This window comes from Salmo salar, chromosome ssa22 (genome assembly GCF_905237065.1).
Source record: "Salmo salar chromosome ssa22, Ssal_v3.1, whole genome shotgun sequence".
NCBI lineage: Eukaryota > Metazoa > Chordata > Actinopteri > Salmoniformes > Salmonidae > Salmo > Salmo salar.
In genome coordinates, this window is record NC_059463.1 from 41,566,141 (window position 1) to 41,578,591 (window position 12,451).

At 46.0% G+C, this 12,451-nt stretch overlaps 1 protein-coding gene across 1 annotated transcript in view; it reads right to left on the reverse strand.

Annotated features, from left to right (window-relative positions):
- Nucleotides 1–3,224, reverse strand: part of LOC106583479 (dihydropyridine-sensitive L-type skeletal muscle calcium channel subunit alpha-1) — a 56,837-nt gene extending 53,613 nt beyond the window's left edge. The window contains exon 1 of the mRNA XM_014167709.2: nucleotides 2,689–3,224. Coding sequence (XP_014023184.1) covers nucleotides 2,689–2,879 — 191 coding nt within the window. The 5' untranslated portion in view covers nucleotides 2,880–3,224. The remainder of the gene's footprint in view (nucleotides 1–2,688) is intronic.
- Between the last annotated feature and the right edge of the window lie 9,227 nt (nucleotides 3,225–12,451).

The following is a 12,451-nucleotide window of genomic DNA, read 5'->3' on the forward strand; positions in this document are numbered from 1 at the left end:
CAACATAACTCAGGCAGTAGGAAGCTCTATCATCCATTTATATGCAGATGATACAGTCTTATACTCAGCTGCCCACTCCCTGGATTTTGTGTTCAATGCTCTACAACAAAGCTTTCTTAGTGTCCAACAAGCTTTCTCTACCCATAACCATGTTCTGAACACCTCCAAAACAAAGGTCATGTGGTTTGGTAAGAAGAATGCCCCTCTTCCCACAGGTGTTATTACCACCTCTGATGGTTTAGAGCTTGAGGTAGTCACCTCATACAAGTCCTTGGGAGTATGACTAGATGGTACACTGCCCTTCTCTCAGCACATATCAAAGCTGCAGGCTAAAGTTAAATCTAGACTTGGTTTCCTCTATCGTAATCGCTCCTCTTTCACCCCAGCTGCCAAACTAACCCTGACTCAGATGACCATCCTACCCATGCTAGATTATGGAGACGTAATTTATAGATCGGCAGGTAAGGGTGCTCTCGAGCGGCTAGATGTTCTTTACCATTCGGCCATCAGATTTGCCACCAATGCTCCTTATAGGACACATCACAGCACTCTATACTCCTCTGTAAACTGGTCATCTCTGTATACCCGTCGCAAGACCTACTAGTTGATGCTTATTTATAAAACCCTCTTAGGCCTCACTCCCCCCTGTCTGAGATATCTACTGCAGCCCTCATCCTCCACATACAACACCCGTTCTGCCAGTCACATTCTGTTAAAGGTCCCAAAAGCACACACATCCCTGGGTCGCTCCTCTTTTCAGTGCGCCGCAACTAGCGATTGGAACGAGCTGCAACAAACAGTCAAACTGGACAGTTTTATCTCAATCTCTTCATTCAAAGACTCAATCATGGACACTCATACTGACAGTTGTGGCTGCTTTGTGTGATGTATTGTTGTCTCTACCTTCTTGCCCTTTGTGCTGTTATCTGTGCCCAATAATGTTTGTACCATGTTTTGTGCTGCTACAACTTTGTGTTGCTACCATGTTGTTGTTATGTTGTGTTGCTACCATGCTGTGTTGTCATGTGTTGCTGCTTTGCTACGCTGTTGTCTTAAGTCTCTCTTTATGTAGTGTTGTGTTGTCTCTCTAGTTGTGATATGTGTTTTGTCCTATATTTATATTGTATTTATTGATTTTTTTTTATCCCAGGCCCCTGTCCCCGCAGGAGGCCTTTTGCCTTTTGGTAGGCCGTCATTGTAAATAAGAATTTCTTCTTAACTGACTTGCCTAGTTAAATAAAGGTTAAATAAATCAAATAAATAAAAATCCTGCTGTGCCCTCTCAGACTGCAGTACCCAGTCCCGCCACCAGTCTGCATCTGAGGCAGTGTTCTCACAGCTGACCGTGTCTGTTTTTAGGCTGTGACGAGGGAGGACAGGTGTCCGTACAACCCCAGGAATATCATTACGCCGCCGCTTTAACAAGCTCATATTTTACATGTCCAAAAACGTCCATCAACGGCTTCACTGGATTATAACACATCTCAGTGGACCATTACTGCAGCCAGTGGAATTACTCATAACCAAAACAGAACTGCAGCCTTGTACATGGGATTCATTATGAACAGGGTTGAATTGGGATTCAGAGCAGTGGTGGAATTGCCCTCAAGATATTATGCATTTACAAGAAAATTCAAAAAGAATTGTGTTGTCTCCCAGACACTACCCACTGTGGGTTGACTCCACTCTATCTTGATGCTACATCATGTTGTTATAAAACCCATAGTTTGAGCCCATAACTCTTGGTACAGCAGGGCTATCAACCTGTCGCTCTGGTGCTCAAGTGAGCTTGAAGCCACTCTACAGATATAACCAGTGATCAGCATGGCTGCATACTCAACTCAACCTCCATAAAATATAAAGGCTGTGTTCTAGTGGAGGCTGCTGAGGGGAGGACGGCTCATAATAATGGCTGGAACTGAGCGAATGGAATGGCATCACACACATGGAAACCATGTTTGATGTATTTGGTACAATTCCACTAATTCTGCTCCAGCCATTACCATGGGCCCGTCCTGCCCAATTAAGGTGCCACCAACCTCCTGTGCTGTGTTCAGTGATTTTTATGTGTATGTTGGACTGTAATGTCTGAGTGTATCAGAGTAATAATCATTCTACTACTGCTATATATAGAGACTCAACTTTATAAAGAGATGACTCATCACTCACTCAGCCATTCCTCAGATCCCTGAGGCAGTTGTTCCCAAACTCTCTGCTGCTAGGATCCATTTAAAGACATCAGAGTTCTCTGTGATCCACCAAATACACAAATCCTTTTCTCTCTAACAGCCCAGTCATTATCCAGACCACCATGTGGAAAACACTACTGTGTTGAATTGGCCATCAATACAAGACCAAACTAAAGGTGCATTATCAGTGTCATCAACAGTCATTTGCTATCCTGCAAGTCCACAGACAGGCTTCACTATCTGGCCATGTAAGAAACAATAGAAGTGCAGTGCTTTCAAACCATGAATGCCTGAGAGCATGACCCTGCTTCATGGTTAAAACCTTTCATATCTAGTCTGTTTGTGCTGTGTTGACAAGACGGCACAAACAGATCTGGGACCAGGCTACATCATTTCTACATGACTCTGAGCATGGCTATCAAGTGACAACCCGTCCCATTTTCCCACACACTCCTGTCCCCTGACCCCTGACCCCTGGCCCCTGACCACTAAAGGATACTTCCATTCCACGATGTTAATGGCAGCCTTGCGGAAAGGGTTCTTCAGCGTGAGGAAGAAGAGGGAGCGCGCGGGCCGAGGGTTTCCTCCAGTGGCCAGGAGCTTCTTTAGCTTCTCCTTCTGCTTTCTCTTCAGAGTTTCCTCGTCCATAATGTAGGACTGCAGGTTCGGTTCACCACCACTGTCCCCCATCTTGACTCTACCTGGAAAGTTTGGATGAAGTGAAGTCGGTCGCTAAAATGGCCTCCTCAGCCAGCCAGCTACTGTACTCCCAAACTGATCTGGTCCTCCAGATATTGGCCCAAGTTGGCCCAAGTGAAGATGGTTGCCTTCGGTGCTGTATTCCACCAGGTCAGCTAGCTCAGCTAATCTAGGTCTGCTCTGACGATGTAATCCAACTAGTCCTCTTCATAACCTGCTGGGTCTGCACTCCTCTCTCCTGTCTATATCTCCCTGTCCTCTTTCTTGGTCATACAATCTATGACTGACAGTGTCTGACTGTCTCTCTCCTGTTCCCCTCTCTCTCCCGTTCCCCTCTCTCTCTCTCTCTCTCTCTCTCTCTCGCTCGCTCGCTCTCTCTCTCGCTCTCTCTCTCACTCACTCTCTCTCGCTCCCTTTCTGATATGACAGGACTGTGCCTCTCTGTGAGAGTATTGGTTGGAGGAACAGTTGGTCAGCGGAATAATAAATATAGACAATCATTGTCATTCTGCTGCGGAGGGGTGACATGGGGGACATGGGCAAAGATATATGAGAGGGGCGAGTGGGCATGGCTGGAGGAATGGTGAATGTGTGTGTGTGTGTGTGTGTGTGTGTGTGTGTGTGTGTGTGTGTGTGTGTGTGTGTGTGTGTGTGTGTGTGTGTGTGTGTGTGTGTGTGTGTCACGACTTCCGCCGAAGTCGGTTCCTCTCCTTGTTCGCGCGGTGTTCGGCGGTCAACGTCACCGGTCTTCTAACCATCGCCGATCCACCTTTCATTTTCCATTTGTTTTATCTTGTTTTCCCACACTCCTGGTTTACATTCCCTCATTACTTGTCGTGTATATAACCCTCTGTTCCCCCCATGTCTGTGTGGGTTATTGTTTATTGTCAGGTTGGCACGTTTCCGGCTGGTTTGCGCCGGGTTTTGTTTTATACCCGTGCTTTGTGGCAGCCGGTACTTTGTACTTGGTTGTTGTACTTTGTGTTGCCTCACTTGTTCTTTGGGCATTTGTTTTTGTGACGCGGTTGCGTTCTGTTCAAATAATTGCCTCAGTAAAGTGCTTTGTCCACTCATCTCTGCTCTCCTGCGCCTGACTTCCATGCACCAGCTACACCCACCGTTTGACAGTGTGTGTGTGTGTGTGTGTGTGTGTGTGTGTGTGTGTGTGTGTGTGTGTGTGTGTGTGTGTGTGTGTGTGTGTGTGTGTGTGTGTGTGTGTGTGTGTGTGTGTGTGTGTGTGTGTGTGTGTGTGTGTGTGTGTGTACATTTACCAAGACTGAAGGGTAAGGCAGGGTAAGACACGTACTATGTCATTCTCGTCCCTAAAGTAATATTGTGTCATTGGCTAAAAGGGTTGGAGGTGTGTCCTGTCATTGGTCGTAGCAAACATTGGCTTTGCTGTATAACTTTCAATGACTTTTTAGCTGCCTTGACAGACATGACTTCTACCACTGGAGTTGAGGATTCTCCTTATTTGCTGACTGAACCCTCCATGACCTCTGATATATGTTTGGGAATCAAGCGCAGCGCTAGTTCATACATGATGAACGGAGGAAATAAATTATCACAGTGTATTTCATTTTGTTCTGCATTTGAGTAAGCTGGGGAGGGTTGAAGCTTATTCCCATGAATGTGTTTCTTCTGAGTCTGCATTTGATGTATCCATGACAGTGAAGGATGACGTGAACTGTGGTTTCTGTTGCTGGACAATTGGGACATCAACTGTGTTGTGCTTTCCTATTTTCTGAAGAGAGTGGTTAAGGCCTAACTATGGTGAGACAGTCGTTAAGGCCTATCTAGTGGTAAGAGAGTGGTTAAGGCCTATCTAGTGTTAAGAGAGTGGTTAAGGCCTATCTAGTGGTAAGAGAGGGGTTAAGGCCTAACTAGTGGTGAGACAGTGGTTAAGGCTTAGCTATTGGTGAGAGAGTGGTTAAGGCCTATCTAGTGGTAAGAGAGGGGTCAAGGCCTAGCTAATGGTGACAGAGTGGTTAAGGCCTATCTAGTGGTGAGAGAGTGGTTAAGGCCTAGCTAATGGTGACAGAGTGGTTAAGGCCTAGCTAGTGGCAAGAGAGTGGTTAAAGCCTAGCTAGTGGTGAGAGAGTGGTTAAGGTTTATCTAGTGGTGAGAGAGTGGTTAAGGCCTAGCTAGTGGTGAGAGAGTGGTTAAGGCTTATCTAGTGGTGAGACAGTGGTTAAGGCCTAGCTAGTGATAAGAGAGTGGTTAAGGCCTAGCTAGTGGTGAGAGAGTGGGTAAAGCCTAGCTAGTGGTGAGAGAGTGGTTAAGACCTAGCTAGTGGTGAGAGAGTGGTTAAGGCCTAGCTAGAGGTGAGACGGTGGTTAAGGCCTAGCTAGTGGTGAGACGGTGGTTAAGGCCTAGATTGTGGTGAGAGAGTGGTTAAGGCCTAGCTAGTGGTGAGAGAGTGGTTAAGGCCTAGCTGGTGGTGAGAGAGTGGTTAAGGTTTATCTAGTGGTGAGACAGTGGTTAAGGCCTAGCTAGTGGTGAGAGTGTGGTTAAGACCTAGCTAGTGGTGAGACAGTGGTTAAGACCTAGCTAGTGGTGAGAGAGTGGTTAAGGCCTAGCTAGGGTGAGAGAGTGGGTAAAGCCTAGCTAGTGGTGAGAGAGTGGTTAAGGCTCTTGTGGCCTATTTTCAGAGGGGTGATGATGATTTCTGATCATCTTGATTATTATTGTGGTTATTGCTGAGTGAGACCAGTGGGTGGATGGAATGTACAGTGCATTCGGAAAGTATTCAGACCCCTTGACGTTACAGCCTTATTCTAAAATCGATAATTAATCATTACAAAGCAAAAACATTTTTTTTTGCAGCGTAGCCTAGTGGTTAGAGCATTGGACTAGTAACCGAAAGGTTGCAAGATCGAATCCCCGAGCTGACAAGGTACAAATCTGCCATTCTGCCCCTGAACAAGGCAGTTAACCCACTGTTCCTAGGCCGCCATTGAAAATAAGAATTTGTTCTTAACCTGTTTGGGATAGGGGGCAGTATTTTCACGGCCGGATAAAAAACGTAATAAGAGAGTGGTTAAGGCCTAGCTAGTGGTGAGAGAGTGGGTAAAGCCTAGCTAGTGGTGAGAGAGTGGTTAAGGCCTAGCTAGTGGTAAGACAGTGGTTAAGGCCTAGCTAGTGATAAGAGAGTGGTTAAGGCTAGCTAGTGGTGAGAGAGTGGGTAAAGCCTAGCTAGTGGTGAGATAGAGTGGTTAAGACCTAACTAGTGGTGAGAGAGTGGTTAAGGCCTAGCTAGTGGTGAGAGAGTGGTTAAGGCCTAGCTAGTGGTGAGAGAGTGGTTAAGACCTAGCTAGTGGTGAGAGAGTGGTTAAGGCCTAGCTAGTGGTGAGAGAGTGGTTAAGACCTAGCTAGTGATGAGACAGTGGTTAAGGCCTAGCTAGTGGTAAGACAGTGGTTAAGGCCTAGCTAGTGATAAGAGAGTGGTTAAGGCCTAGCTAGTGGTGAGAGAGTGGGTAAAGCCTAGCTAGTGGTGAGAGAGTGGTTAAGGCCTAGATAGTGGTGAGAGAGTGGTTAAGACCGAGCTAGTGGTGAGAGAGTGGTTAAGGCCTAGCTAGTGGTGAAACGGTGGTTAAGGCCTAGCTAGTGGTGAGAGAGTGGTTAAGGTCTAGCTAGTGGTGAGAAGGTGGTTAAGGCCTAGATAGTGGTGAGAGAGTGGGTAAAGCCTAGCTAGTTGTGAGAGACTGGTTAAGGCCAAGCTAGTGGTGAGAGAGTGGGTAAAGCCTAGCTAGTGGTGAGAGAGTGGTTAAGGCTCTTGTGGCCTATTTTCAGAGGGGTGATGATGATTTCTGATCATCTTGATTATTATTGTGGTTATTGCTGAGTGAGACCAGTGGGTGGATGAAATGTACAGTGCATTCGGAAAGTATTCAGACCACTTGACGTTACAGCCTTATTCTAAAAATCGATAATTAATCATTACAAAGCAAAAACATTTTTTTTTTGCAGCGTAGCCTAGTGGTTAGAGCATTGGACTAGTAACCGAAAGGTTGCAAGATCGAATCCCCGAGCTGACAAGGTACAAATCTGCCGTTCTGCCCCTGAACAAGGCAGTTAACCCACTGTTCCTAGGCCGCCATTGAAAATAAGAATTTGTTCTTAACCTGTTTGAAATAGGGGGCAGTATTTTCACGGCCGGATAAAAAACATACCCGATTTAATCTGGTTACTACTCCTGCCCAGAACCTAGAATATGCATATAATTAGTGGATTTGGATAGAAAACACTCTAAAGTTTCTAAAACTGTTTGAATGGTGTCTGTGAGTATAACAGAACTCATATGGCAGGCCAAAACCTGAGAAGGTTCCATACAGGAAGTGCCCTGTCTGACAATTTGTTGTCCTTCTGTAGCATCTCCATCAAAAATACAGCATCTGTGCTGTAACGTGACATTTTCTAAGGCTTCCATTGGCTCTCAGAAGGCGCCAGAAAGTGTAATGGGGTGTCTGCTGTCTCTGGGCGAAGAACAGCAGGATAATTTGCTAGTGGTCAGCCTGGGAACAGTGACACTGGAGATGCGCATCCACGAGACCACTCCATTTTTTTTCTTTCAGCCTTTGAATGAATACAACATCGCCCGGTTGGAATATTATCGCTGTTTTATGAGAAAAATTGCATAAAAATTGATTTTAAACAACGTTTGACATGCTTCGAAGTACGGAAATGGAATACTTTGACATTTTTTGTCACGAAATGCGCTCGCGCGTCACCCTTCGGATAGTGACCTCAATGCACAAACAAAACGGAGCTATTTGAATATAACTATGGATTATTTGGAACCAAAACAACATTTGTTGTTGAAGTAGAAGTACTGGGAGTGCATTCTGACAAAGAACAGCAAAGGTAATCCAATTTTTCTTATAGTAAATCTGAGTTTAGTGAGCACCAAACTTGGTGGGTGTCAAATTAGCTAGCCTGTGATGGCCGAGCTATCTACTCAGAATATTGCAAAATGTGCTTTCGCCGAAAAGCTTTTTTAAAATCTGACACCGCGATTGCATAAAGGAGTTCTGTATCTATAATTCTTAAAATAATTGTTATGTTTTTTGTGAACGTTTATCATGAGTAATTTAGTAAATTCACCGGAAGTTTGCGGTGGGTATGCTAGTTCTGAACATCACATGTGTAACGCCCTGGCCATAGAGAGGGGTTTTTTGTTCTTTATTTTGGTTAGGCCAGGGTGTTACATTGGGTGGGTGTTCTATGTTCTTTTTCTAGGTTTTTTGTATTTCTTTGTTTTGGGCCGTGTGTGGCTCCCAATCAGGCACAGCTGAAGTTCGTTGTTGTTGATTGGGAGTCACACATAAGGAGCATGTTTTTCCTTTGGGTTTTGTGGGGGATTGTTTTCTGTGGTGTTCATTTTGGGACCAGACAGGACTGTTTGCTGTCGTTTCTTTTCGTGTTTTGTATAGAGTGTTTATGTTCATTAAACTCTTTAATAATGAATACACATCCTCCGCTGCACCTTGGTCTAATTCTAACGACAGGCGTTACAGAATCCCCCACCAAAAAACGGACCAAGCAGCCGAGGAAGGAGAAGAACCAGGAGAAGAACTATCGGGACTCACGGACGTTGGAAAGAATGGAGAGGAACGTTCAGGATTCCTGGAGATGGGAGGAATTACTGCATGAAGGTGGACCATGGGCTCAGGCTGGGGAGTATCGCCGCCCGCAGTGGGAGATCGAGGCGGCGATGGCTGAGAGGCGCTGGTACGAGGCAAGGGAGCGTGACGGACACGAGAGGCAGCCGGGGACACACGGGGAGTGTGGCAGAGCCAGGATTTAATTCTGGGCCAACTCCCCGTGCTTACAGGAGACAGCGCAGTACTGGTCAGGCACCGTGTTATGCGGTAAAGCGCACGGTGTCCCCAGTACGTGTTGATAGCCCGGAGCGCTACATGCCAGCCCCCCGCAAGTGCCATGCGAGAGCAGGCATCGAGCCAGGGCGGATGGTGCCAGCTCAGCGCGTCTGGTCTCCAGTGCGCCTCCTCGGTCCAGGTTATCCTGCGCCGGCGTTGCGTACTGTGTCTCCAGAGCGCTGGGAGGGTCCAGTTCGCCCAATGCCTGCTCTCCGCCCGTGCCGGGCCAAAGTGGGCATTCAGCCTGGAGTAAGCATGTGGAGCGTACATACCAGAACTCCAGTGCTCCCCCACAGCCCGGTTTATCCTGTGCCTCCTCCTTGGTCCAGGCCTCCAGTGGGTCTCCCCATCCTGGTCCGTCCTGTGCCTCCTCCTAGGACCAGGCCTCCAGTGGGTCTCCCCATCCTGGTCCGTCCTGTGCCTCCTCCTAGGTCCAGGCCTCCAGTGGGCCTCCTCATCCTGGTCCGTCCTGTGCCACCTCCCAGGACTAGGCCTCCAGTGGGTCTAGCCAGTCCGGAGCCGCCAGAGCTGCCCACCAGTCCGGAGCCACCAGAGCTGCCCGCCAGTCCGGAGCCGCCAGAGCTGCCCGCCAGTCCGGAGCCGCCAGAGCTGCCCGTCAGTCCGGAGCCGCCAGAGCTGCCCGCCAGTCAGGAGCCGCTAGAGCTGCCCGCCAGTCAAGGGCCGCTAGAACCGCCCGCCTGTCCGGAGTCGCCAGAGCCGCCCACCTGTACGGAGCCCCCAGAGCCGCCCGCCTGTCCGGATCCGCCAGAGCCGCCCGCCTGTCCGGAGCCGCCAGAGCCGCCCGCCTGTCCAGAGCAGTCAGAGCCGCCCGCCAGCCCGGTGAGTCCTGTGCCTACGCCTAGGGCCAGGCCTCTAACATGTCTCCTCAGCCTGGTGAATCCTGGGTCAGTGCCGCCAGAGCAGAAGGCCCACCCGGACCCTCCCCTTCAGTGTCAGGTTTTGCAGCCGGAGTCCGCACCTTGGGGGGGGTTTGATATAAATATGAACTTGATTGAACAAAACATGCATGTATTGTATAACATAATGTCCTAGGAGTGTCATCTGATGAAGATCATCAAAGGTTAGTGCTGCATTTAGCTGTGGTTTTGGTTTTTGTGACATATATGCTTGCTTTGAAAATGACTGTGTGATTATTTTTGGCAGGGTACTCTCCTGACATAATCTAATGTTTTGCTTTCGCTGTGAAGCCTTTTTGAAATCGGACAATGTGGTTAGATTAACGAGAGTCTTGTCTTTAAAATGGTGTAAAATAGTCATATGTTTGAGAAATTGAAGTTATAGCATTTTTGAGGTATTTGTATTTCGCGCCACGCTCTACCATTGGATATTGGTGAGGCGTTCCGCTAGCGGAACGTCTGTCCAACTGACTTGCCTAGTTAAATAAAGGTAAAATAAAATAAACAATAAAAAAATTTACATAAGTATTCAGACCCTTTGCTATGAGACTCGAAATTGAGCTCAGGTGCAGCCTGTTTCCACCTGTAGTAAATTAAATTGATTGAACATGATTTGGAAAGGCACACACCTGTCTATATAAGGTCCCACAGTTGACAGTGCATGTCAGAGCAAAAACCAAGCCACGAGTTTGAAGGAATTGTCTGTAGAGCTCCGAGACAGGATTGTTCCAGAAGGACAACCTTTTCTGCAGCACTTCACCAATCAGGCCTTTATGGTAGAGTGGCCAGACGGAAGCCACTCCTCAGGAAAAGGCACATGACAGCCCACTTGGAGTTTGCCAAAAGGCACCTAAAAGACTCTCAGTCATGTTTTAGCTTTGTTATTTATGAAACATCTGCGCATAGTTGTCATGGCGTGTTGCTTGTATCGCTGGTGAGAGCAAACATGAGGTTATTGTGATATATTACTAATACTATTGCCCCGTCAATGCACTGGCCTTAGCCTCTACGCCCAAAAACGTTTGACGTCTGGGCACTCACCTGTAGTGTGTTTTATTCAAGCATAGTTTCACTGTCATCCATTAGTGGTCACTTCTCTGGCCTTTCCCCAGCTACTATCAAATAGTAGGAGTATAATAGTCTTGGTTTTCTCCCAGATTGCCCCTAAAAGGATAAAGAATGCATTCTTTCGGAGAACACCATTGTGTTCGTCAGAGTCTCATCTTTCCATAGAGTGGTTAGATTGTAGAACAAACCGTTTGAACGCTACAGACAAAAGTTAGCGCATTGGCAGTACCAACTTCAGACGAGTCCTGTGACACTTGTAGGGATCGTAGAGCAAAACGGAGAACACGTGTTCATCATCTTTCCATAGAGTGGTTAGTATGTGGGCAAACCATTTTCATGAGAAGACCAATTTTTGGGATGTCTCCTGCTCTGACGAACAGTATTGTAGCACAGCAGATGTGGAAGGCCGACATAAGCGGATGTGTTGGATTGAGACACAGCCCATACAAAGAAAAGGATATCTCTAGTTTGAGGACATGCACCACACCCTATTAAGGATTTCAAAAAAAAATCTTAATCATATCAGAATCAACATTTACCAGTTGAATGTAGACACAAATAAAATACTTTTTTGTATTACAATTTTTCTGAAAACATGTATTAAAATATGCAAATGAGGCAATGTCATAAAATATACACATTTGTATTCCATGCAAAAGCATTTTTTCTGGACACTGGATGAAGTCAGCTTAAATAAAAAAATTCAATAAAAATGTGTTAAGGATGAGGGACTTGTCCAGAACAGACTGTGGATAAATACTTTTTTTCCATCTTTCTAGCTGTAAAATACTAAAGAAATGCATTTTTGGTGCATTTTTCCAAATAAAATGTCTAAAATAGAAAATGTATAGCATACCAATAATTCCCTCTGGGCAAGTCTGTAGAATATATCTAAGGATAACCAGACAAAAGAAGGTGAATGCAGATGCTTCTGAAGCTGAGAAAAATGAAGTTGGCACGTGGGAAGAGTCTGACTTTCAGGAAATGGCAGTTAAAGACAAGTACACTGAATTAAGACTACCAAACGCAAAAAGCCTTTTTAGACCCAATCACCATCACTTCAAACTAAGTTACTATATGTAGTCCAGTCTGTAACATTCTCTATGAAATGGACTTTGAAATTATGTGAACTTCAATGTAGTGAGCCTTGAAATTATTTATGTATATCCAAGTGGTTAAAATTCATAAAATGTTTAATGACGGTAGTACGATCAACTAAAGAAAATATACATGTACATTTTTGACCTTTTTATGTGTACTTATTGAAAATACCAACACCAATCAAAATTGATAGGTAGACGCAAAAATGTAATTTCAGCATGTGGTGCCTGGTCCTACACAGACAGATTTTGATGGGATTATTTATTTTACGTAGCCACCATTGGTTACTGTTTTGGGGTTTCGTCAGTATTTTATGTAGTTATGTGCATGTATGATACACTACATGACCAAAAGTATGTTGAACATCTCATTCCAAAATCAAATGGAGTTGTTCTCCCCTTTGCTGCTATAACAGCCTCCAGTCTTCTAAGAAGGCCTTCCACTAGATGTTGGAACATTGCTGCGGGGACTTGCTTCCATTCAGCTACAAGAGCGTTTGTGAGATTGGGCACTGATGTTGGGTGATTAGGCCTGGCTCGCAGTCGGCATTCCAATTCATCCCAAATGTGTTCAATGGGGTTGAGGTCAGGGCTCTTTG